At 41.6% G+C, this 27,698-nt stretch overlaps 1 protein-coding gene across 11 annotated transcripts in view; it reads right to left on the bottom strand.

Moving 5' to 3' along the window:
- Specc1 (sperm antigen with calponin homology and coiled-coil domains 1) overlaps window positions 1–27,698 on the bottom strand; it is a 280,028-nt gene that overhangs the window by 122,167 nt on the left and 130,163 nt on the right. For all 11 annotated transcript variants that reach the window (XM_037200768.1, XM_037200764.1, XM_037200767.1 and 8 more), the window contains one exon: window positions 3,333–4,915. In XM_037200768.1, coding sequence (XP_037056663.1) covers window positions 3,333–4,915 — 1,583 coding nt within the window. The remainder of the gene's footprint in view (window positions 1–3,332; window positions 4,916–27,698) is intronic.

Genomic DNA, 27,698 nt, shown 5'->3' with positions numbered 1-27,698 from the left:
GTATTTCCAGTGTGGTGGTATTAGGAGGAGTTATGAATAATCTTAACTGTCAACTTTACTAGAATTGGAATCACCATGGAAACACATCTGGTATGTCTATAAAGACATTTCCAGAAAGGTTTAACTGAAGAGAGAAGACCCATCCTAAATACAGATGGCACTATCTCCTGGGCTGAGGTCTAGGGCTGAACACAGGGAAAGCAAAATGAGCAACAGCATTCATCTTTCTCTGCTTCCGGATCACGGGGTGAGTAGCTATCGCAGGCTCCTGTTGCCATGCTTTCCCTCTTGTGATAGACGGTACCCTCAAACTGTGAACCAAAATAAATCCTTCCTTTCACACAGCCACGAGAAAAGTCATGAATACCGCAGGTAACGCCGTTTGGAGTGATTAGGAGGGGGTACTACCCTCGTGAGTATACAGGTGCGGTCTCATGGGGTCTCTCTTGCTCAGGGGACGGTTATAAAGGAAAGGGGCAGCTCTGCTCACTCTCTCATCACATGAGGTAGTGTCTCCTTCCCATTCTACTGTGAGTAGAAGCCACACGGAGCCCTCACCACACACAGTTGCCTCACTTCAGACTTCCAGCATCTTGAACTAGCAGCTTAAATAACCTTTCTTTTCTGAATTACGGAGCATTACACTAAATATGAATGTTAAGTAATTTGACATCTTAAATAGCTTATGTTTCTAAACAAATGATTATATTCATTATAGAAGATTTAGTAAACTACAGAAAAGCATAGAAAAGAAAACAAGCATTGTCATTAATCCTACCACTTGGAGGGAAATCTGCCAACATTTTGCTGTATATCTTTTAGACATTTTTTCTCAGTTGATATATACCAGGAAATGTATACAAACCTATATGGACAGAATTATAGTATTTCACTTTCTGTGTAAAAGAGCAGAGTACGTGTGGCACAGTCCACAAATACAGTGAACTAGTTAGGTTAATGTAAAAGTTCCACTTGTAACCTACCTCCCCCAACCCAAGACAGAATTTCTCTGTGTAGCCCTGGATGTCCTGGAAAACTCGCTCTGTAGACCAGGCTGGCCTCAAACTCAGAGATCCACCTGCCTCTGCCTCCTGAGTGCTGGGATTAAAGGCCTGAGCCACTATCGCCCAGCTTTGTAAAAGAGTTTTTATAATTTGTTTTCCTTCCTGATTTCTTGAGTAAAATTCTTTAACTTTACCCTACCCTGTTTGGATTTAGATGTATAAATTTGGCCTTTCTTATTGCTTATTCAAAGTAAAGGCAACAAAATCTAAAGTTTCTTTTATAAATATAATCTATTTGGAGGACAGAGAAAATGCATGTTTTCTGTGGAGCACAACCCACAAATGCACACTTCAAATAAAGCTGTTTTTAAATAATTAAACTGTTATCCACATAGCCCATACATTTACTGATTTTCTGCCAACTAGAATTATTATGTACTGACTGTAGGAGTCTAGCCAGTGTTTAGTTAAGAGTCGAAGGGAAAAAATACATGAGCTGTAATGCTACTAACACAGGGTTCCTTTTGTAGGTCTTAAGACTCCAGGTCTGTGATATTGCACTGCCATGTACACAGAGTACTGATCTATAAGTCTTTTACATCAACACTGGAAAATCAAGTCCCAGACCTCTTAAACTTTGTTTTCTGTTGCTTAAACAGATACTTGGCACTCAGTAATTCAGAAAGAGAGAAGCTGCTCAGCATTCAGCAGCAGCTGAGGAAAGACTTCAAGAAGATAAATGGGGAGCTGGAGGTAGCTCAGCATTTTAGAGTACCTGAGAGGACACAGGTACTATTCCCAGCATCCACATGGCAACTCACAACCATCTGTAACTCCAGTTCCAGGGGATCTGATGCCTTCTTCAGACATCTATGGGCATTAGGCACAAGTGTGATGCACATACGTACATACAGGCAAAACACGCATACAAATTAAAATAAGTCTAAAAAAAAGATTTTAAAGGAGGTCCATCTGGGAGATTAAATATTTTATAGAACAGGTAATGAATGATCTTTAAACAACAAAAGAGAACATTCTTACTTTACATGGTGACTTAATGCAAAGCTTCATTTGTCAACATACAATTCAAACGAGCATCTGGTTCATGACCACTAATGCTTCCACTCCTTCAATAAAATACCTGTGGATTTACAACACGGACACCACAACCTACACAACCTCCCACCAAGACCATAAGACATCTGAGTACAGAACTGGGTTGCAACTGACTGACCCTAAGACAGACAGGCAACAGGCAGAAATCTCCCCAGGAGCTCACAGCTTTAACTGCTTTTTGGAACACCAGTAGCCATGAAATAAGGTGGGAATGCTTTCTCCCTCTCTCCCCAGCAGCACCCCAAGTCATGGACCCAACGCTGGAAAGACAGGACAAGAAGCCAGCACTGTGAAGCAGATGACTGTCACACAATCACCACCAAAAGTCTTGGATCATCACATAACAACATTCCAGCCAAATCAAAGAGTTATTTTAAAATGAAAGCCAGGACCACTTATTTCCTCTTGGGCTCTCCGTTAAAATAATTTCAGGAAATGATTAACAGATCTGAATGACATAATTTAGTACCAAGTTTTGGCAAGGGCTCAAGGAAGCAAGTACTCTCATGAACTGGTGGGAACAAATTGGCATATTATTTCTGGCGGGCAATCTGGCTAAATGTGATGAAAGTCTTTAAAATGTTTATACTCTTTGACTCACTAAGTCAACGTCTAGGAATTTTTCCTGAAGAAATAATCAGAGATATAAAAAATTTACTTTTAATATTCCAAGACCAGAAAGAACATAAACAACCAACAATACACACATGGCAATAACAGTGGACTAGTGAATATATAAAACAGTTACATGATAAATACTAGCTGGCATTTAAAACAACATTTAAAAGAGCCAGTGCTGAGAATATGCTCAGAAAGCATTAAATGCATCAAAAAGTCAATCAATGTATACAGGATGGTTCTAAATTTTATTTTATCCTATTTTTGTGTGGTGCTAGAAATCAAATCTAAAGCCTCAAGGATGCTATGAAAGGGTCTACAACCATGACGCATCCCACGCCTGATATTCTTCCTAACTACATCACACCATCTGATATAATTCACTATACTTCCATTAAACTTTGAACTACCTGTACAGGAATCTGAGTGTTTTCACTTGGAATCCCCAGTGCCAATCTGTCTAAATTCTAATAGATCTTCAAACCAGAATGCTGGATTCACAATCACAGTTGGACAACTGATTCTCTTTGCTCCATGATTTTAAGGTCTTGAAGAGAAATGTCAACAAATACTAGTGGAGAGCCCTCTCCTTACCTTCGCTAGCAGGCTGGAAACGTGTTTAATTTCACCATTTGCCTTTAGCAATTCTTGTCTGAGCTCCGTGCAAGACAGTTGCAATTGGTCTTTCTCAGCTCGGGCCGCCTTCAGCATTTCCTGAGCCTCGAAGTTCTCTGCTGTCTGCCCCACGGTACCGCTGGCCTCTATGGCCTTTTGCTTATCAGCCTCCAAATGAGCCTTCAAGGACCCATTCTCCATTTTCAAGCCTTCCAAGGTAACTCTACACTCCTCCAAAGTTTTGGCCATCACACTATTATTACACCGTTCGTGTTCTAGGAACCCATTCAGCTTCTCATTTTCCTCCTTCAGGTGCTTAATCATGTCTATAGCTCCTTGGTTTTCTTCCTCAACCTTCCGTAGGCTACAGGTCAGCTGCTGCTGAATGTTGAGCAGCTTCTCTCTTTCAAAGCGGCTCTTCTCAAGAATATCCGTGCACTTCTGCTCCAGCTCAAGGATTTTTCCTCCTTGGGCACTAGGCTCCTCGTTCTTCACTCGCTCTTGTAAGAGGTTGATCAGTTTCTCGTTTTCCTGACTCAGCTGCTCTGCCCTCTCTCGGTGCTGGTGGAAGGAGGTCTCTAAAATGGTCTTCTCATCCACCAGCTTCTCGTTCTCGGCTGTCAGCTCCTGCACCATCTGCTGCTGGTCTGATAATTCCTGCAGGGTGGCCTGCAGCTCTTCCGCGGTGCTGTGCTGATTCTCCTCCATCTTCTGGATCTTCTCAGTTAGCGATGCCAACGACAGCTCACTCGCATTGTTTGGGGAGCTCGCAGCAGGGGAGCCCTTGGAGCCCTTAAAAGAGTTGCTGGTGGCCGACAGGGGCCGAGATGGGGTGTCTGCAGTGATGTGCTCAAAATCCGAGGCATCTGGTGACAGAGAGGCTTTAGTGACATCACTGCTTGAAGATCCCGATGTCCGTAATGCGCTGCCATGTGCGCTTCTTCTATACTCATCGGCCTCACTGGACAGCTCATTGCCAACTGGGCTTCCGAAGCTGGACTCCTGGGTTATGGAGGTTGGGCAGCTGCTGTCACCAGTGTGACTTGCTGCCCCTTCTGAATTTGGTGACTGTTCAAGGTAAGTCAGCTTCTCCTTCAAGGCCCTGTTTTCTTCCTCTAGGTCAGCAAGCTCTTTCTGAAAGGTCTTGTTCTTCTCCTCCAGGGTTCTTATCAAAGGTTCTGTGTCGCCTACTGGGGCTGACGTTCCCTCTGCACTTGGGTCTGATGCACTGGTGTCCTCAGTGCTTAGGGCCCACCTTTCTTTACATTTTTTTAGTTCGCTTCGAAGCCTGTTGATTTCACTGTCTTTGGTTTTGGCTTCTGCCAGAAGTTCCCGAACCTGAGACTCGAGTACAGACTTCTCTGTGCCCTCGTGCTCTTGCTTAGGTTTCGCAGAGGTGCTCCTCAGGTGCTTGGTGGGAGTGGGAGTGCAGGAGGAAGTTGGACTAGAGCCCAACTTCTTTGAGCTGGAGGGACCACGTGGCACAGACCTCTCTCTTGAGATAGTTACTGAGAGTTCCCGTGGAGCTGGAATGCCTGTCCGTTTGGTTGTTGGAACTGCCCCTAGAGACAAAAGACAAAAAAAGAAAAATTGAAAAAGAAAAAGAAAAGCAAGCATTTTCATAATGCAACTCAAATGTCTTCAAAATATGGCTGTCACCATTCATCCAATTCTTACTCCTCATAGGTAGTCACTCTGTCTTGAGTAGGGTTTTTTATGGGCTTGTGGATCAAGGAAAGCAGATACACAATCTGCTGAGCAATCCAGAACAATCCCAGCTGGTGGTTCAAGGCAGAGACATATAGCTCAATTAAGATCTATGGACACAACCAGGAACCCATAACTACCACACTTGGCAGGGACTCAGAGCAGAGAACTGCTTAACCCTCAACAGAGATGCTTCTTCCTGCAGTAATAGATGGTAGTTAACACAGAGACCCTCAAATGAACAATGTGCAGAGAGTCAGCAACTTTGGAACAGTCGGCCCTAAACAGGATGTCTTTACCAAACCCCTCCCCTCAAGGCTAAGGGATCTATGCGAAAGAGGAGGTGAAAAGATTTTAAGAGCTGGAGGTGGTGGATGACTCCAAGGAAATGTTTCCAGATCTAACAGGACTGATAGACATATGAACTCACACAGAATGACAGCAGACATAAGTTCCACACAAATTCAAACCAGACAAAATCCCAGCATTGAAAAGAAGAAGTGGGCACAAAGTCCCACCCCTAACTAAGAAACTATCTGCAATTGATATCTGCTGGGAAAGAGCAAATTCGTTTTCTCCAATACAATGTCATTGGGCATATCAATCACACTCCAGAACAGGCTCCATGACCATGAACTCCATGTTTTTTTCATATATTTTTTTTTGTCTTAATGATTTGTTTGCTTATCTGTTATGATTTCCATTTTCATTGTTGTTTTTTGTTTGTTTGTTTTGGTTTTTGTTTTGTTTTTGGAGAGGGATCTGGGAGGAGCCAGGAAGGGGAAAGAATATGATCAAAATGCACTGTGTGAAAAATATTCTTATATAAAAATTTTCAGAAGATCTATAAATACTAGAAAAAAGATATTTTTAAATATCTTGGTCTATTGCTGATCTTTCAGTTACAGCAGCTGATTTACATGTTTCTGTAAGTCACTCTGAATTAGGCCCTCTATAACTTGCAGCTTAATATAACTACACAGATAATGTTGCTGGGATTAAAATACAAGTCTATTTACATTTCCCAATGACATATTTTAACTGAGTGCAACTCTGAGGTAGGAAGAAGGGCTGGAGATAGCTGAGCAGTAACAAACTTGCTTAGCATGACCAAGGTCCTATATTTCATCCTCAATGAGGAAGTGAAGGTGGGGAAGGAAGGACTCTAACAAGGAATTAGAAAACAGAATTGGCACTCAGGGGGCAGAGGCAGGTGGATCTCTGAGTTTGAGGCCAGCCTAGTCTACAAAGCAAGTTCCAGGACAGCCAGGGCAACACAGAGAAACCCTGAATTGAAAAATCAAAAAGAAAGAAGAAAAGAAAAAAAGAATAGGAAACAGAATTGGTGTGCTCATTTATATTCATAGAGAAACAAGAACAAATGGGATAAGGATGTAGAATAGCTACCAATTTGAAAGAGATTCATAAAACGGGGAAATGAGACAGAATTTAGAATATTATTATGAGAAAGTTAAGTTCAAGGAGTTTTTTTTTTTTTCCTATATTCTAGAGAATGCCAATGATATCTAGGGGTAAAAACATTAAAGTTCACACAGGGGTCACAGGGAAACAGACTCTGGACTTAAACTCACTTAACAATTGCAAAGACCTCTGGAGTCTGGGCTGACTGCTATAGCCTGGTCTCTAATCAGAAAAGATCCCAGATACGACCCATCTTTCCCTCTCTGTAGTCTAGAAGGGGGTGTAGAATGCACCCTTGGCTGGTCACAGCCTGGTGTTAAGAGACTCAGAGTCCATCCTGGCCTAGGCAGCCAATCAAAACACAGCAATGATGATGGGAAGCAATTGCTAAGTCCTGCAGAGGCTCAGCCACGTTACAATATAGAAACCCTGGTTCTTTAACTTTTAAATTATGTTGGTGCCATAGAGATGGATGAAGACTTGTTGCTCTTGCAGAGGATCCAGGTTCAGTTCTCAGCACCCACATGGTGGCTCACAACTATCTGTAACTCTAGTTCCAGGGGATCTGACATCTTCTTCTAACTTCTGCAGGCAAAGCACTAGGCCCTCATGTGATGTACATTCATGAACATAAAATAAATCTAAAAAAATTAAATTATGCTCTTCAGACACTGAGTACTGTGACAGACTTCTAAAACTTGTACTCATCCAGTTAATTTGCTTACATCACACTAAATTACTCAATAAAGAAAAGGTTTAATTATTCTTATAAAATGAAGATTGTAGCTACTCAGCAATAAAATGTTTTTGTAACACCAATCCTCTAGAATGAGGTCATCTTGGAGAGGGCCATACTAAAGACTGGAAGATCACTAATGTTTCATAGTAACTGCGTCCATCCAACAGGCAGACCTGCAGATCGAGGATTATCACAACAGTATCTGCCATTCCTCAAACATCACATAAGTGAGGCTCCTCTTCCTTCCTCCCCCCATTCTCTTTCCACCTTTAGTCATTTGTTGCTTTTCCTTCCTTTTGCTGCCAAAGTTTGGTCTGTTCTCCTTATAATTATTACCTGCGCCTTGTACAAACCACTCCGAATTAACAGCAAACCAAAGTTTATTTATGAAATATACCCAGTATGTTGTGAAACATATAATGCAAATATTTGTTGCATCTGTTTTTTTTTTCTTTTCTTTTCTTTGTTAAAACTGCACTGCTCTTTTCTCTAAGGCTTTCTGAACCTCTGCAGTCTCTCCATTCTGTCTAAGGGCCTTCAAACCACATTTAAAATCTCCTTCCTCTTTTCTTTCTGCAGCCAGACAACTAGCCGGAGAATCCTATCAACAGCTTTAGAAGTGTTGCTATATTGTTCCTTTCCTTTGTTTTGGTCTGAACCTAGAAATATTTTATGTAAATATCTTAGACCTCTTTTTCTCAGGTCTTCCTGACTCCAACCTCCCATACCTTTGGGACAAACCATCAGTTAAGCATCTCATCTTTATTTCTGTCCCAGAATCTGTGTTTCATTTTTGTTTTGTTTTCAGCTAGGATCTCACTATGCACCCCGTAGCTGGCCTTGAGCTCTCTATGTAGACCAGGCTAGCTCCAAACTCATAGGGATCCCCCTGCTTCTGCCTCCCCAGTGTTGGGATTAAAGGTGTGCGCCACCATGCCCAGCCAGAATCTATTTCTTATCCAGGTCTGTGCCAACAGCAGACTTTTTGTCCTGACCATTATACTCAACCTCACTCACTTCTCCTTGACTCTTAACACACCCAGGAAACTCTAGTCAGTATCCTCGACATTATGCATGGGCTGCTTTTGGGTACCCACCCTCCTGACAGTAGCCCCTCACCCAGGCTTGGTAAATGAGCCCAATAAACTCATCAGTTTCCTAGGGTGAACGCTGATGTCTTTAGGACTTTATCAGAGGGGACACATATTGCTTAGCTCCTCCTCCCCACCTGGGAGAAATTTCTCACAACAAATAGTAAATTCACTTGTTAATGCTATTATGTCTTGTGATATTCATAAACAGTAAACAAAATAAAATGGTAGAAGGATGTAATAATGTAAACTGCTTTACTAAAGAGGAACTTAAATATATGAAAATTAAGATGGCTGGATGTTTTCAGAATGGAAAACTAGGAAGTTTACACAAATTATGAAGGTCTGAGCAAGTTATTTAAGGTACATAAAGGATGAAACTTAGAATGATGTATATGGTTATTAAAAATTTCAAGATCAACAATTAGAAGGACTGGTTAAAATATGCATGTCTAATCAAAGTTTATTTAGAAATGTTTGGTTATTGAAATATTATACAGTAGTTAATGTGGTGATATTGTGTTCCCCAAAATATTGTGCACCCTAATAAACTTATCTGGGGTCAGAGAACAGAACAGCCACATATCGAGGCCAGAAAAGGGTGGCACACACATCTTTAATCCTAACATCCCGAAGGCAGAGATCTGTCTGGATCTCCTTGAGTTCAGTGTCACACTGAAAAAATAGCCAGGCATGGTGACACACGCCTTTAATCCCAGGAAGTGAAGGCAGGAAGCAGAAAAATATATAAGGTGTGAGGACTAGGAACTAAAGTCTGTTAAGTTTTTAGGCTTTTAGCAGCAGTTCAGCTGAGATTCATTCTGGATGAGGACTCAGAGGCTTTCAGTCTGAGGAAACAGGATCAGCTGAGGAATTAAAAAGGTGAGGTGGCTGTGGCTTGTTCTGCTTCTCTGATCCCAGATAAGTTTATTAGGGTGCACAATATTTTGGGGAACACAATATCACCACAAGTTAAAAGTACCAGACTGGTGTAACTGATCTTCTGGCTGTTCAATAACCAGACCTGAGGCTATACTAATGTGGTCAGAGGAACTAAAAAGGAGAATAGTTTCTTCTTGCCTTCCAAGGTCACTGAGGTCTCAGGGGACTGTGAGCCAGCTCTTAAATGTAGAGTTACATGTTCTCTTGTTCAGGGAAGCCTTTGTATTCTAACCAGAATCAAGTCTACAAAGAGGAGGATCAACACAGAGAAAACATTTCCTCATGTTTCCCTTCCAAGGGAAGGCACAGTTGGCTAAGCCAGGCCTTTGACTTATCCTCACAAATAAGGAACAACTGGTAAAAGAAAAATTAGAGGGGCCAGAGGTTTCTCTCAAGCCCACACGACCCCTGAGGGCTAGATCCTCAACTAGCCTTGACAGTCCAAAAATAAAATTAATTTTGACCACGTGCATGGTCTTAAACATTCAGCAGAAAAGAATAACCTAGGTTTATTGGTACTAGTCTCCAAATACCAGACATAGGTCTACATGAGACATTATTTACACAACTCTATCTAATCATTTGCTTCTTGATAAAAAAAAGAAAAATGTTGCCCAGATATAAGACTTCAGAGCACGGCTCACTGCAGCACCTGTCTATAGCCAAGGAAGACTGGTCCTCTCTTGTTTAGAGCTCATAGCCTGGTCCCAGTTCTAGCTGAGTCTGCCTCTGCTTCCCATCTGGCACTGTCATGTAACTAGCTGAGGCCAGGGCCCCAACCACCATGCCTCCCTGCTGTGAACCTGAGGGCTATGGTAAACCCTTCCCCTCAGTTCTTCTCTTAGACATCTGGTCAACTAGCCACGTGCAGAAAACTGGTACCACTGCTATGATAATCTGACCACTCTGCTTGAAAGCTTTTGGAACTGGTTTGTGGGAGAAATGTGGAAGAGTTTGGAACAGCAGGCTAATGAGAAGCTCTAGAATCCAGTCAGTGATTAGTCAGTGATTTTAGTGGACATTTATATGACCAATATCAAAAGAAATGCAGACAGTAAACTATTTCAGAGGTTTCAGAGTGGAACATGGATTCTATCAGGACCTGGGCTAGAAACCATTAGTGTTCCATTCTGGCAAACAATCTGGCTGCATTCTGCCTGAGTCCTGAACATTTGAGTAAAACTGAATTCAAAAACTTATGACTAATTTGCTTTGTGGGGCACATTTCAAGAGATCATAGCATTCAGATGGTAGCACAGCTACTGCTCACTGCATTTACCCAGATTTATAGTGAGTGGAAAGTGGAGAGGAAAGGAGTTCAAGTTTAGGACAGGGAGGAAACTGACAAGGGGGATGCAGTTGTTTAAGACCAAGATCAGTGACAGCGAGAAGAAGCTTCTGGCTTTGTGCGGGGACAAAAGGGGAGGAGCCCTACCTCATCAACTGAGAGCTCTAAGGCATAATGTAAACTTCTTTTGAAAGTGCCTGCAGAAGCCTTCTGGGTACCTTGGTGGAAAATGGCTGCCTAGGGAAGTGTTTGGGCAGGTCTAGCTACAAGGCAGAGGCTTCCAAGGACCCAGCAAGCCAGGTTACATCTCAAGCTCTAAGCAGCTTGTCATTAACAAGTGGTGCTGGTTTTGCGGACATGCAAAATGCAAGAAGGCAGGGAGGATCATGACGGCTTGTACTGAGATTCCAGAAAGTTGCCCAGGCAAGTGATGTGCAGCAGGGTCAAATTCCCTCCATGGAGCTCCTGAACAGTCTGTGAGTGAAGCTGTGAAAGTGAAGCCTAAGTCACAAAAGTTGTGGAAATTCCAGGATGTTGTGAAGGTCAGGAATGTGGGAAATTCACCAAGGAAAGCTGTAGGTACCAAGGAAAGTCAGGCTTGGAGACAGGCCACATGTCCCCTATACCCCCACAATAGACTTGAAGAGGTAGGGCTATCCAAGCCCACTGGAGCCCCAAAGATGCCATCACAAACCCCAGATACAAGACACAAAGCTGCAGGTTTGTGGGTCTTTTGATCCTGTCTTTCCTTGCTGTGCCCTGCCCCCCAATTCCTTCCTTTTAGAACAGAAATGTTTACTCAGTGCCTTTGTACACTGGGTGTAACTTTTTTTTTTTTTTAATTTTACAGAGGCTCAAAGTTATGAGTTTACCATTTTGGACCTTTGAACAGTATCAAAAATATAAGACTATGGGGACTTCAGAGAATGAACTGAAAGCATTATTGTACTATAAGCTAGCTGTGAGCCTATGGGGGCCAGGGGTGGAATGCTAGGTCTTAAATGTAAAATGCCTCCCACAGTATCTATCATGTGTTTGAACACTAGGTCCTCTGATGGTAGTTCTGCTCTGAGAGGCTGTGGCACCTTTAACAGGTGTGGCTCAGCTAAAAGAAACAGGTCACTGGGGACAATTTATGGGCTATATGGCTAGCCCTGGTTTGGCCTGGCCCTTCTCTCTCTCTCTCCCCTTCTCTCTTCCCATCACTAGTGCCAAGTTCAAATGCCAAGGCTAAAACTAATAAACCTTCCCGAAAGCTGTTTTCAAGTATTTGTGAAAAGAAATGACAATGAAACAGTCACAAGAAAAATAACTACCACAGATTCGCAGACACAGGTATGGAAGCCATGTCTAGACCAGTTCAAGGGATCGGAATGCCACAGATGGAGTTTCTTTTACAGAACATCTAATTGTATGAAAAGCATGAAAAAAAATTAAGATAAAACAAAAATGGTGAAAAACTAAAAAAACTTTACTCAACACAAGAACTATATAAAATAGGTAACAAAACTATAACCCATGACTTCACCCTGCAAGAAAGAAGAGACAGAGTCACAATAACATCATTACTGCATAAACTGCCTAAACACAAAGCACAGGAGACTATTCCCAAGGTCATTGGAATATTATGCTTAAAGGTGAAAAAAATGAAAGAATAGATAAGGAAATTAAGAAGCAGGTGACAAGGTAGAGTTGGCAGGCAGAGAAAATAGTAGCATTAATAGCTACTCTGGCCTTACAGATACAGAACCAAAGATACTACATACAGTTGACACAACTAGAAATAAAGATGTAATGCATTATTAAAAGTGACAACCAGCTGGGGGGTGTGGCACACACCTTTAATTCCAGCCCTTGGGAGGCAGAGGCAGGCGGATCTCTGTGAGTTCAAGGCCAGCCTGATCTACACAGTGAGTTCCAAGACAGCCAAGGCTACACAGAGAAACCCTGTCTCGGGGGTTGGGGGAAAGAGTGACAACCAAAAAAGAAAAAAAAAAAAAGACTAAAAACAGTGAGATTATGACATTCTGAGAAGGTACACAGTTATGAGTTAAATTCTCATCTATCATAACAAGAAAAAAATCATAAATTTGAAACTTCAACAATAACAATATCAAGAGAAAACAAGCCACAGCCAGAGAGATATTATTTGCAAATGACATCTGATAAAGGATGTTATTCACAGTATAAAAAGAACTTTTAAAGCTCAATGAGAAAAAGCCTGCTTAACAATGCACAAAAGATCTGAGTAGATACCTCACCAAACAAGATACACAGGTGGAGAACTAGCATCTGAAAAGCTCCACAGAACATTATCAGTGGATTGCAGATCACAGCAGTGCAAGCTGGGCGTGGGTGTTCACACCTGGAATCTCAGCTCCTGGGGCACTGACACAGGATGCCTGCCTGCCAAGTGTTTGAAGATAGCCTGAACTACATGTGAGACCCTGCCTTATAAAGAAAACAAAAACCCCAAGCAACAGTGTGATACCATTATGCACGAATCACAGTGGCTAAACTCTCAATCAGTGAAAACACCAAATGCTGGCGAGGGAATATATCTTGGTTTCTTTTCTGTTGTGACAAAATATACCGATGAAAAGCAACCTAAGGGAGAAGAGGCTTATTTTAGCTCACAACTCCAGGTTACAGTTCATCCTTGTGGGGAAGCCAAGGCAGGAACTTGAAACAGCTAGTCATATCCACAGTCAAGAACAGAATGAATGCATGCATGCCTATCCAGGTTCAACCCCCTCTCTACACTTACACACCAAGACCCAACCCCTGAGAATGTAGAATAATCCTTTACACTGTGTGAATATATGTCACTGTGATTGGTTTAATAAAGAAGCTAGGGGTTAGGGGTTTAGCTCAGTGGTAGAGTGCTTGCCTAGCAAGCGCAAGGCCCTGGGTTTGGTCCCCAGCTCCGGAAAAAAAGAGAAAAAAAAAAAGAAGCTGAGTGGCCAATAGCTGGACAGGATAAGGTTTGGTGGGAGAACCAGACTAAGGATACTGAGAAGAAGAAGGGCAGAGTCAAAGGAGTACCCAGCCAGACATGGAGAGGAAACAGAAGGTGCAAGATAAAAGAGAAGTAACACCATGTGGCAGAATGTAGATTAATGTAAATGGGTTCATTTAAATTTTAAGAGTTAGCTATGAAGCCTGGCGGTGCACGCCTTTAATCCCAGCACTCGGGAGGCAGAGCCAGGCGGATCTCTGTGAGTTCGAGGCCAGCCTGGTCTACAGAGTGAGACCCAAGACAGGCACCAAAATTACACAGAGAAACCCTGTCTCGAAAAACCAAAAAAAAAAAAAAAAAAAAAGAGTTAGCTAGTGACAAGCCTGAGCTATTGGCAGAGCATATATAATTTATATTAAGTCTCTGTCAGTTATTTGGGAACTGGCAGGTGGGAAAGAAAAGTTTGCCTACATGAGAATGCAGCAGCCCACTTTTAGGCTGGAACATAAAACAATCCCCCCACCCCCAAACATGCCCAGCTGAGCTAAATAATCTCTCATTAAGACTCTCAGGTGATTCTAGACTGTGTCGGTTGACAAAAGTAGCCATCACAGTGTGGAAACAACAGCAATTCTCATTGCTGGTAGAAACCTAAATGTTACAGTAAAAGATACCTCAGTGGTTTCTTACAAACTGTATTAAATTAAACAATATTTATAATTATGTAGTAATTGTGATCCTATAATACACTCCCAGTTTAACCAAAACGTTAAACCCATACAAAACTCATACATAGGTATTTTTAGTAGCTTACTCATAATGACCAAAACTGGGAAGCAATCAAAATGTCCTTCTGTGGGTGAATGTATACTATTTAATATTATATAATGCTTACAAAAAAAGAGCCATTGAGCTGTATTGGTCAGCTATCTGTCACTGTAACAAATCCCTATGATAATCAACTTATTAAGATAAGAGACTTATTATGGTTTAGTCTTTGGGGTTTTGGTCTATGAGAGGTTAGCCCTATTGGTTTTGGCTCTGGCAGCCTGTAACCATAATCTCAGGTAAAAACATTCATCTAGATAGAAAACAAGTGAGAAGGGTTAGAGAACAGGGCCCACAGTCTCCTTCCAGGGCACACCCCCATCACCTGAAGGCCTCCTACCTTTTCAGTTTCCACCACCTTTCTACTAAGCTAGGGACTGGGCCTTCAACGTGGAATTTTAGGGGACAGTTACCCAAACATGAAGCACATGTCAAGAAAAGGCATGGGAGAACTTGTTAGGACACACCAGTGAGTAAAAGGAGCCAATCCGGTAAGGCTGCATTCTGTATGGTTGCCATATTTAACATTCCAGAAAGCACAAAACTATGACAGCAGGAAACAACAACCAAACAAAAGCCCTACTATCAGTAGGGTTTAGGAGGAGGAACAAACAGGCAAAGCACGGAAAATGTTCTGCATGGTGCTAAAATGATGGATACACGTTATTCTACATTTGTTCAAGAACCATATACTACCCCAGTGTAAACTATGTGATGTATCAACACAGGCTCACTAATATACTGGAGGCTGTATACATATGTGAGCAGGAAGTGTTGTGCTTAAAATTGATCTAGAAAATAAAATGTATGTGCACATTTATTTATTGTGTTTATTTTTTACTCATTTATTTATTGGGGGTGCACATGCCACAGCATAAGTGTGGAGGTCAAAAGACAAATTTTAGGAGTTTGTCCTCTCCTTCATTTGAGACTTCTAAGGGGTGAGTGTGTTCCAGGAAGCAAACTCAGGTCATCAGGCTTGGTGGCAAGGGTCCTTCTCCGAGCCACCTCTCTGGCTGCCTGTGTAAGTATTTTAAATGGCAGTAATCAGCATAGTCAAATAGATGCCTCCAGAAAGGACAAGACATGAAAAAGTAAGGCAGCTCTGCTCTGGGTTCTCATCAGCTCCTGGCCTCTTTCATTCTGACCTGTGCGTACATCACCTGTACAATCAAATTAAGAAAAAGCAATGTGAGCACTGGAAACCAGTTTAGAGGCAGACAATCAACAATCATTGGTTTTACAGGCAGCACTGAGCCTTTGGACTTAGAACAAATGAGATTAAAAAAAAAAAGTCTGAGACAATTCAGTGGACACTCTGCTATAAGGAACTACGTTATCACCTTGCAGCCCCACCTTAACTTTGTAAGAAGGGCTTTTCCAGGGCTGGACTGCCTTTCAGGAGTCTTCATGTAGTGCTTTCTAGAGATACACATTCTCCAACTAAAGTTAGTAGAGACTGCTTTGAAAATCAAACAGAAGGGTAAGCATAAGAGTTCTACATTCATCTAAAAGAGCTAAATTACTTGCTCACTTTGTTAAAAGCAAACAGTAGCTTCAAAGTTTAGAGTTGGTTTTATAAAAAGATAACTGAATCTTTTTTATGAATGCAAAACTAATTTCACTCATTCTGCTTACACAGCAATTTGGGTTAGAATGTACAACACTTGTAAATCTACATGCTTCTCTATACCAAATGCTCACTCTACACCGTGGCCACTATGCCAGCACAGCACTCCAGAAGCAGGGGGGTGGTAACACAGCTTCTGAACAAAAGACCCCTAACACTCAAAAGGGGGCTCCAGTCTGAAGAGGACACAGTGACTGCTCTGTGCTGGGCTACAGTAAGACACAGGAGGACACAAAGCAGCAGTGTGTGAGCAAAGATAATGCTATGGTCTGACCACTCACAGGGAGCCCACACACTGGCTGCTCTTACTCATCTCCAGAAGCCAAAATGCAAAATGGCTCTGGAAAAGCAGCTTCCAATGTGCAAGAGTCTGAAAAGTGCAGGGGCGCCTAGCCCCACAATTCACTCTGCAAGGGCTGGCCTTTCCTGAGCACTGTGCAGGCCAATAAGATCCTCATTGCCTGACTCTAAAGCTTGGCACCTCTGAACAGAAATCCCTCAGCATTGTGTCAAGATAAAGCGCATGGTCTCCAGGCAGCAAACACCAAGAATAAGGGGCTGTGTGTTTGGGGGTGGGGGTACTTTAGTAATGAAAAGATCTGCTTCTCCACATGCAGCCTTGCTATAAGGAGAGATGGGAAAAGCCTGACCCCCAGTTTTGTGATGCTCCATGCAAGTCAGAGCTAACCAGTATAGATAGATCACAATGGAGTTCTATGCCTGAGCTCACAGTAGCTATGGATGTCAAGATCACCATGAACTACACCCCGTCTGGTGCTTTGGTTTTCAAAGCATTTCACACACACACTTGCTTGAGGCTCATAAAATCCAACTGACAGAAGAGATTTTTGTCTTGCTTGGGTTTGTTTTTGTTTTGAGGCAGGATCTTGTTAAGTTGTCCAGGCTGGCCCTAAAACTTTTAGGTGCATATGATCCCCTGCCTCAGATTTCCCAGGAGCTGTGATTACAGACAAGACTACCATGCCTAGTTTTAGAAAAGCATCATTAGCATCATCTTACAGATGATAAAATTGGGGCATCTAAAAGGTTTCACCATTTGCCCAAGGGCCACACAGTAAGTCTTCTGATACCTAGGAAAGTATAAAATTGTGTTAAGTTCAGAACTGGAAGAGACAGAAATAGCATAGCCCCATCTTTCATACAAAGTAGTATCAGTGCATCTAACTTCTGCTATTTGCTGAACCCTCATGGTCCGGTCACCACTGAGCACTGTGAGTGAAAGAGAACCCAGCCCCAGGCTTGTCCAGCTCACAGTTGGACAATCCTTCTTTATCTGAAGCTGAAATCTGTCTTCCTTATCATGGTACACACTGGTTCCAGTTCTGAAAGAACCTGGAACCACAAAGAATTAACCAACTGCCTCTTCCACATGATCTCTGGGTGTATGGAGGTAGTTTTGTTTCCTGTTCATCTTCTACTCTTCAATCAAAGCAAAGCATTCCTAATTCTCCCCCACAAGACCTCACAGGACCCAAGGTTAGTTCACTGAACTGCCTAGAGATTTTTTTTTTTTTTGGATTTGCCAAAATCCCTCCAAAACTACCCAGAACCTTAAAATGCTTCTGATATAGTCTTTCTGAGTTAGAAATCTTTTACAACAGAAAACATTAACAAGCTTGCAATAATACAAAGAGAAGGTTTATTTGGCACAACTGAAAGTCTAGCATCAGGACAACTTGAGTCTGCTCAACAGGTGTTCTTGGGGTCAGTTTTTCTCTATCTCTTGCTCTTGCCTACCTCCCACAGTCACCTTTATTAGTACATTGCCTCTCCTCACAGCAGAGATGCAGTTCCAGAAGCACTAAGTTTCACACATTGTAACCCAGCAATCAACTGAACAAAGGCTCTTCTGAAGTTTCTCATTCTCTTGGACCTGAGACATCCTTTAAACAATTAACACTGAGGCCGATGTTTAAGTGTCACCCATTGAGAAGAAGAAAACCATTAGTTATCCAAAATTTTCAACCCTGGGAAGAAAGTGAGGTAGAAGCCAAGAAATCAAACAAGTATTCAAATAAGGTCTGACCAAGGCTAAATCAGTTCTCTATTACAGTCTACTAACAGTAATACAACAGATAGGAAATGGGACAGTAATGTATTGCCTCTAGACTCCCTTTATCGATGAGACCATTTGGCGAGTGATTGAATCCACAGATACTGAACCCTACTTATGCTCTCCCCGTCCCAATATACATACAGTCCTATAAATTTAATTTGTAAATCATGCATAGTAAGAGATTAACAGTAATAAAAACAACTATGACAATATACTGTAATAAAAGTCGTATGTGAATGTGGTCTCTTTTTCAAAATCTTGTACTATACTCTTCCTTCTCCTGATGACTTGAGATAATACAATGCCTACATTATGAGATAAAGGGAGGTGAAGAATGTGGAGACTGTAACAGCACTAGGCTGCCAGGCAAGGGTTATTTCAACACCCTCATAAGTCTACAGCTCATCTGACAACCAAGATGTAGACAAAGTGACTAAGGGGAGGACAGGGGACACAGCATGGCTACGGGAATGGTGAACATCCAGGCAGAACAGAGTACGATAATGGGAAATCCCATGGTGAGCAACTAAAACTTGGGGTTTCTTTCTGTGATTCTCAAGAGTATTTGGGACCAAGGTCAACTCTAAGTAGTTGACTAAAAGCATGGAAAGCAAAATCAGGCATAAGGGGGTGAGGATGGGGAGTCACTGTACACTAAGCCAATAGAAAAGAAACAAAGGACTTTAGGTTCCAGTAGACACTATTAAGCAACAACTGAAAAGGAAAATTATATAAGGTATTTAACATATAACAAAACAATTAAAAGGCATTGTTAAATATGGAATGGCAGGATGCTAACTTTTAAGACTATTAGAACTGTGATTAGGCCAGCATTTCTGGCTACGGTGAACAGCTGGGGGTGTCTATGAAGGCTCTTCCAGCATGAGTGAATGGTCTCACCATGGCTGCATTGCTAAATCTACATGTCTCATCTATTACCAATGTTTGAGAACAAGCGTCCATAAATTCACAGCTTAACAGAACTATCTTGTGTTCTCATGATTTTAATGTGGGGAGAGCTTGGTTAAGCAGTTCTCAGATGCTCATGTGACTTCAGTCTGAAGATAACTGGCCTATCGTCATCTGGAGTTGTGGCTGGACTGGACATCCTGTCTGCCTCACCAACATAGTGGTGTCAGATGGAGCTCAGCTGGGGGCTGTCATGGTGACCTCTCCAGTATGGTTGTCTCCCAGGAACTCCATTCATTACAGAATGTCTCAGAGCTCCTGCAAACAAGAAGCTGCATGCATGGCCTTTCACAGCCAGTCTTAGCAGCCATTTCTGCCCTATCTGTCCAACTCAGACAATCCTAGGCCTGCGGAGATTCCAGATGCACACCCCCCGTGGGAGAAACGGTGAGGTGACACTACAGAAAAGCATGTGGGGTGGAAGACAGGGTTATGGCTGTCTCTGGAAAATCATCTGTCACACTTCACTGGACATCTATTGTGCCTCTACTTCCCAGAATAAAGTCTGAATCACTGAACACCCAAACATGGAAGCAGACGTGAATTCTACTGGCATGAGGACAGTCCCAGAGATACAGTAAGAATTGTCATTAAGTTTCCTCCTGGCAAATACAGGATCAGCAGTGTTTTGTATTCTACAGCTAGCTGGGCCCTCTCTTCACTCCAGTGCCAAGGAGGCAAAGGAAGGATGAAGAAACACTTTGTGTACCAATGTATTCTTCAAAACCAAGCTCTTTTCCTAATGAAAATGTCTAAGGGGAAATTAGTCTCACATCAGGCCAAGTGGAAAAATGGTAGACCATTAATTAAACCCGCACGTCTTGGAGCCCTGTGTAGCTTCTGCATTATTTCAGCTCTTCTAGGACCACAAGCAGCTCTAATACATTTGATCTTCTAGTGTGTGATATCTAGTTAAATGTATACCTAGTTCACTTTGGATTTGTAAACTGGAATGGTTTTTTCCCTTCATTTTCCAGTGCTTGCTAGTTGCCACTAGTGCCCAGATGCATATCTCTAATCCAAAAGCCTGAGATGCTCCAAATCCCAAAGTGGCTTACAGATTAAGAAATCTTACTTGGTAGAGGTATACTTGTTTGCTCTGAGTCTAATGTAGCCCAGGCTGGCATTCCAACTCACTCACTGTGTAACCGAGGCTGGCCTTAGCCTCCCAAGTACTGGGATTACAGACATGCACCACCACACTCAGCTTACCAGATAAAGTTCACTTACGGACTTCAAATTTTGAAATCAGGAACACTTTTCTGCATTTAATAAAAGGTATGCTCAGGCTGGAGAGATGGCTCAGAGGTTAAGAGCACTGGCTGTTTTTCCAGGTCCTGAGTTCAGTTCCCAGCAACCACATGGTGGCTCACAACCATCTGTAATGAGATCTGGTGCCCTCTTCTGGCATACAGGCACACATGCAGACAGAATACTGTATATATAATAAACAAATCTTAAAAAAAAAAAAAAAAAAAAGATATATTCAACCAGAACAGGAGAAAAAAACTATTCAGATTTTTATATATTTATTTTGCCATAGCTTACAAATTCTTACTTTCAGAATAAATTTTCTTTCATGATTTAAGCAAAATAGAGAATTTTTTTTTTTTTTTTTTTAAGACAGGTTTCTCTGTATATCCCTGGCTGCCCTGGAACTCACTCTGTAGATCAGGCTGGCCTTAAACTCATAGAAATCCACCTGCCTCTGCCTCCTGAGTGATGGGATTAAAGGTGTGTACCACCACTGCCCAGCTATTTTACTTCATTCAAAATAATATTAAATAATAGCAATAAGGGCCAGTAAGATTACTCCACAGGTAAGGACTCTTGCCAGAAAATGTGACAACCCATGCTTGATCTCTGAAACACAAAATGGAAGCAAAGATTCCACTCCACAGGTTGTCTCCTGACTTCTACATGTGCAGTGTGGCATGCACACACCCACATACATACAGACATACAAAAAATAAATGTAAAATTAAACCAATATATAGGACTACACTACAGTTTTTATATTTTCTTAGAAATAATTTTGTGAATTTATATTTTAAATGAAAATTGCCATTTCCTAGTTTTCCAAATGAATTATTATAGACTTAATTCATTCTTTTTTTTCACAGACACACTCATTGGTGCTTAGTATTTTTCTTTTAATTGTGGTTAATTTTCAATTTCTGTCTTTTCAACCAACAGTATTTGGGTTTACTTATCTATCCTCTTGTTTCTATTTTATTCTTTTTACTATTATTAATTTACTATTTATTTATTTATTATTAATTTACTATTATTAATTTCCTCTTGCTTCTTTGTTTTATAACTGGATAGTTCACTCATATATACTGTCTTTCTTATAGCAGTAAATGCATCTAAAGTTAAGCATTTCATCACAGCTTTGCTTTCTTTCTGAAGATTTTGCTACAAACTGAATTTATTACAAGGAAATCTATAACTCCTATTTTGACTTCCTTTTGGTACACAGATTATTTAATAGAGTCTCTTGATGCCAGGCTGGACTTGATGAAGCACACCTTTAACCCCAGCTCTCTAGAGGCAGGCAGATCTCTATCAGTTTGAGGCCAGCCTGGTCTACATAGTGAGTTCCAGGACAGCCCAAGCTACATAGTGAGATACTGTATCAAAAACCAAAAACAATCTCTGCGAGTTCAAGGCCAGCCTGGTCTACAGAGCGAGATCCAGGACAGCCAGAGCTACACAGAGAAACCCTGTCTTGAAAAAACCAACCAACCAACCAAACAAACAAAAACAAAACAAAACAAACAACAAAAAAGAAAATGTATCTTAATTCCAAGGTACTTTCTTCATAATCATTTTTGTTACTAATTTCATTGGATTAAGATGAAAGTATTTGCATACAATCATAATTTTTATGTTTTATTTTTGTTTTCTGTGACAAAGTACATGATCCAATTCTATAAACACCTCCTAGATCTAGGACAACGGGTATACTCCTTGCTCCAAATGAGTATATTATTTATACTGTCTATATTTTTGTGTTTTAAATACACTTGCAGCAAAGAGTGAAGTTGGTGGTCTACGAGACATAGGAAGGTTTTGTCTTAAAAAAGTTTGCTTCAAAATGTAGGGATCTCACTACCTTCAGGCAAGGCGTGCTTCTTCCAGTTCATGGTGTCTCCCTCATCTTTGCTGTCTTCAACATACTCTTGCTACCCACTAGCTCCTGTGTGCATCCAAATTCACAATCAGGCCGGGCGGTGGTGGCGCACGCCTTTAATCCCAGCACTCGGGAGGCAGAGCCTGGCAGATCTCTGTGAGTTCGAGGCCAGCCTGGGCTACAGAGTGAGATCCAGGACAGGCACCAAAACGACACAGAGAAACCCTGTCTTGGAAAACAACAACAACAACAACAACAAAATTCACAATCAGTGTACTTGACTGTCAAATTAGGGAAGATGTGTAATGAACATCTCCTTAGTATTGTATGTTTTTAGACAAATTCTCTCTTCTCTCTTTTTTTTTTTGTTCTATTTTTTGGTGCATAAAAGTTAATGACAAACTTTTTGGGGTTATTGTATCAGTTTATGGTGTAGTTAATATTTCTGTTTGTTCTGTTCAATGCTTCTGTTCTTGAATTCAGCTTCTTCTGGTACTAATATTGCTGATTTTGACTTGATAGGGTGGAATTAGCTTAAAAATATTTATAACAGTACTAATATTTTGGCTTATTTCTTCCACTTTATTTTATTTTCTGTTTATTAACTCAGTTCAACTTTTTCCTCTCCTCATTTTGCTGTTTGGTATGTTTCTTTCTGGCCTGTTCATTATCATAGTCAGTCCCTGGTATTTGGGAAATACAGTCTGAGTGTCCCTTATCTGAACACCAGAAATGTTTCATACTTTATGACTTTTTGGAGTTTGAAATATTTGCAAAGACTTTACAGGTTGAGCAGCCCAAACCAGAACAGCTAAACCCCAAAATGCCCTGAGAAGGGTTCAGTCTGGGATTTTTGATTTTCAAGTTGGAGAGGTTTAACCTATGCTATGTTGGAATGTACCACTCCTAACAGCCATAGCCAAACCTTTATCAATATCCCCAGTCACATCAACAACAAAAATGATAATTTTTAGAGAAATTTTACATCCCAAGGTCTGGAGTGTTCTCACCCTCAAGCCTATACTGAGACTGTCCAAGTTTAGCCAGGCTAATCCCTGGGTTTTCCCTGCTAAGCCCGTCCTTCTCAAGAATCCACACTTTACACATCTGCATTTTCAGCCACTGGTGAATATAATTTACACAACTTATTCAGTGTTTCCCGCTGCAAAATTCATGGCTCACCACAGTGTCTTACAGTCTCCATTTTTCTCAATTTCATATTTCTATTCTGACCCAATGGCCAACATCTAGTTTGATGTTTAATTGTTTCTTCAAATGGGATAAACAGTTTATGTCTAAAAAGATCTCTTGGGCCTTAATTCACTGAATAGTATCTTGACAGGAGTATCTGATGTCTGACATATGACTATCTAGTGAACCTTTTTCTTCCTGTTTGTGATTCCCACCTCCCATACCTTATAAGTCTCAGCAGAAGGCAGATTCCACCTCCCACTATAAACTGAACCTGCTACCTCCTTGCTCAGTAACTCCTGGCAGCCAAGAAGGCTCCTTTACTTTGCCTGGCCCCAGGAACTAAGGCTACAAGCAAGGATGACCAGAGGAAATGTTCACTAGCAGCGATGGAGGTTGCATTATACCAAAATCCTGGTGCACAGAGGACCAAGACACTGAGAATGTCAGTGCCAGTTAGAGGCGGTAAAGGCTGCACCATCTGTGACCCTGAAGCAGTGAGTCCTCTGCTTGGGTCAATTCTGCATGAATGTGCAGCATTGCAGCATTGTTCCTGGCTGCCTGGCCTTACCCATGCAGCTAGTAGCTTAGCAGCAGCTCTCCAGCCCTCTTGACAATTCCTTTTTCTCAAAGGAATTATCGTATCACACAAAATCCTTTTTCTCCCTAAATGAACCAAGACCAGCTCCTGTGACCTACGGGAATGCAAGCTCATATGGGTAGCTAGAAGACTTGTATTTTGTTTTTATTCCCTACAGACTTCCACTTTCTTCTACTCTGGCAAAGAAGAAAATTCCAGTGCCATCCTATTTCCTCCAAACTCATCTGCCTTCCCCCTTAAAGTCAAACACACTGTTTCTTTGCTAAATATGCCTTTGGCCTGTAGTATCCTAATAAATCCTCACACAGAGGAAAACTTAGAAGTTCCTATTCTAGAGTCCTGGAACGAATGAACTGGTTCTTGGACCCTTTTCCTAGATGTAGGCGAATACTTCTGTCTGGTATTAGATCTCTGAAAATAAAGGGAGATGCACTCCTAACCGAAGGAAATATTTAAACATATAAGCACATTTTCTGCATTAGCATTATTTAAAATAGAGACACATTAGAATCTAACAATAGAAAGATTACATTATGGTAATATTATATACACTAGAATACTTGGGAGTATTTACAAAAAGAAATGTTATGATACACTGTTCCAATTTAAAAACTGATTTTGAATATACAGTACATATATATTTATATCACAATTTACTTATTTTTATGTTTTATGAGTTTTTTACCCAATGGCGAGAAGAAGGTGCCAAACTCCCTGGAACTGGTGTTACGGACAGTTGTGAGCTGTCATATGGGTGCTGGGAAATGGAACCTTAGTCCTCTGTAAGAACAGTGAGTGCTCTTAACCACCAAGCCATCTCTTCAGCCCCCAGTACAGTTTGATGATGTAGAAGTGTCTATGTATATCTGTACATATACATAAACTGGAAATACACACAAACATTAATAGTCATTATTGCTGGGTGGCAAGATTATAAAGAATTTTATTTTCTTGGTACATTCCTTTGGTTTCTTCATTTTCTACTAGAAAATGAGCATGTATTACTTTTGTCATTAGACAAAAACATTGAAAACCCACTCAAGCCTGGCGGTGGTGGCGCACGCTTTTAATCCCAGCACTTGGGAGACAGAGGCAGGTGGATCTCTGTGAGTTTGAGGCCAGCCTGGTCTACAGAGCTAGTCCAGGACAGGCTCCAAAGCTACAGAGAAACCCTGTCTCGAAAAACAAAAGAGAGAGAGAGAGAGAGAGAGAGAGAGAGAGAGAGAGAGAGAAGAAAGAAAATCTACTCAAATAGTCCACTGGTCTGCCCTCTTCACAGTATTGATTTTCAATCTGCTACCTGACACCTTCCTGTTTAACCTATCAATTTCCTTGCCTGCCACTCCCCCCAGTATACCCTATGTCCTGACAACATCAAAGATCTAACTACTCCAGTGAGAAATTGGGACACGTACCCGTAATCCCATCAAATCCCATCATTGTGAGTTTGAGTCCAGCCTAGGATGCAGAGTGACATTCTGTCTCAAAACCCAAGACTTAATCACTCCTCAAAATGTCTAGATTCTGTCACACCTTGACTTCTCGGTAAGTAGAGTTCCTTCCCACTCCCTAGCAAACCCCTTTCTATTCCTCAACACTTGGTTCCCAGTCTCCAGCTCCTATGTAACTTCCCCCAATGCCATGGGAAGAAACGATTCCGGGTTCACGTCTCTCTGTTCAGGGCACTTCTGTGGAGGGACCACCTACTCTGTACTTCAGTCAGTCTTACCATGCCCCTCCCTGTGGTAAACTGAGCAACAACTCTCTGAGGAGGTCTATAATTTACTCTCCCGCGCCCTTATCACCTTACACGACCAAGGAGTTCTGCAGACGTGGTTGAGGAACTTGAGAGACCGAGCCTACGCTGGATTGTCGGGTGGGTTCAATGTAACCGTGTGGGTCTTTCTTACCACAGTGGGACAGCAAGAGTAACAACGACAGCAGAGAGACGTGACAAGGCCAGCAGCTGGAGTGCACAGCACATGTGTGTTTGAACCGCTGACTATGGCCGTTTGTCACAGAGTGAATAAAAAATACATTCCATACCAATAGTGGCTTATACCGGCAAAGAAAGACACATGGAAGCAGAAGCACAGGTAACATCTGGTGAGAGATGAAGTGTCCGCATCAAGGAAAATAATGAAAGGATGATGGAATCCAAGGGAAAGCAGAGACAAGGAAAAAAAAAAAAAAGAGTGTTTGAACATATCTGCAACTTCAACGTTTGCTGTTAATTTCTTTAAATATTTGTTGAGAATCTACTAACTTACATTGTTCCAGAAACTCTCATAAGGAAATACTATTACCCAACTTTACAGAGGAGGGAAATAAAGCAAGAAATTTTGAAACTAGCCCAAGACCCCTCAGCCAGTAAATAAGGAAGCCAGGATAATAATCCAAGGATAATAACAACCATCCAGAAACATGCTCTGAATTAGTAAGAAGAAAGTGCTTATATACTGGAGGATTTGCAGAAATTTACCCATAGCTATAAGGAGGCTGAATGTAGTCTTTTTTAAAGACTTATTTTATGTGAATGAGTTTTTTGCCTGCATGTATATTAATGTACCACGTGCATGCAGAGTCTGCTGGGGCCAGAAGACAGCACTGGATCACCTGGAGCTGGAGTCACAGACAATTGTAAGCCACGATGTAGATGCTGGGAACCCAACCCATGTCCTCCACAAGGGCAGCCAATGCTCTACATCACTGAGCTATCACTCCAAGTCCCTTGAATGCAGTTTTAAAAGACTGAATTTACCAAATGAATGCTCTTGATGTTCAGTGAGGCTGTCTTCCAAGTTGTGGAACTCATTCCTGACTTCAAATCCCGTGATGTGCTGTGAAGGAGGAGAGCTCAAGGCTCATCATGCAATGGGGTCTCTCCCTCTACACAGACGACTCACACCTCTGCCCCGAATCGGTGGCCTGCAGATGCCTGCACTACACACACAGCCTGCAGCAGGGCCTGAGCCTGGTAGGGCTAAAGGAAGTCCCAGCAGCTATAAACCATTTCTCCACTGATGTTCTTCCTGATTAGACTGCTGCTGGGAGGGGGAGGGGGACAAAAAGCAGGCAACTGCGCGTAATTTCAAGATGCAAAACAGTTATGGCTGGAATATGGTCTTTCGAAAAGTTTCTTACATATCTGCAGTAAGATATGAAAAAAAGACACTCAATAAAAGAGAAATGTGATTTCAGGAAAGACTGTTTCACACTTGCTATAGTTGGATACGGTCCCTTAAAGCCTGTGTTAAAGACTTTGTCTCTAGTCTGACTGTACTAGAAGGGCATGGGGCTTTTAAGGGACAAAACTTAGTGACAGGCCTTGAGGTCATTGAGGACATGGCCTTGAAGGTCACTGTGAGATACTTGTTTCTTCCTCTTTCCCCTCCTTCACACTCAGCTATGGTGAGTGGCTCTGCTCCACCATCCATGCTGTCCCATAACGACTGCTGCCTCGTCACAGGCACAAAAGCAATGAGGACGACGGACCACGGACCATCAAAGCTGTGCACTAAAAGAAATCTTTCCTCTTTGTAAGTTCATTGTGATAGTAATGGAAGCCTGCCTGACAAAATGTGCAAAACATCATTGATCACTTGCAATACCAAAAATATGTAAAATCCTGTCAACCAATAGTACACATTCACTCAGAGTCTCCCCAAAATAATTTTGAGAAATAAAAGTATTTTTAATTTAAGATACACAAGGACTGAAAAGATTCAACTCCAAGTATAGGAAAAACTAGATACACATGCAGGG

This window comes from Peromyscus leucopus, chromosome 8b (assembly GCF_004664715.2).
Source record: "Peromyscus leucopus breed LL Stock chromosome 8b, UCI_PerLeu_2.1, whole genome shotgun sequence".
NCBI lineage: Eukaryota > Metazoa > Chordata > Mammalia > Rodentia > Cricetidae > Peromyscus > Peromyscus leucopus.
Note: the sequence above shows the minus strand (reverse complement) of the source record. Positions and strands in the feature narration are given on the sequence as shown.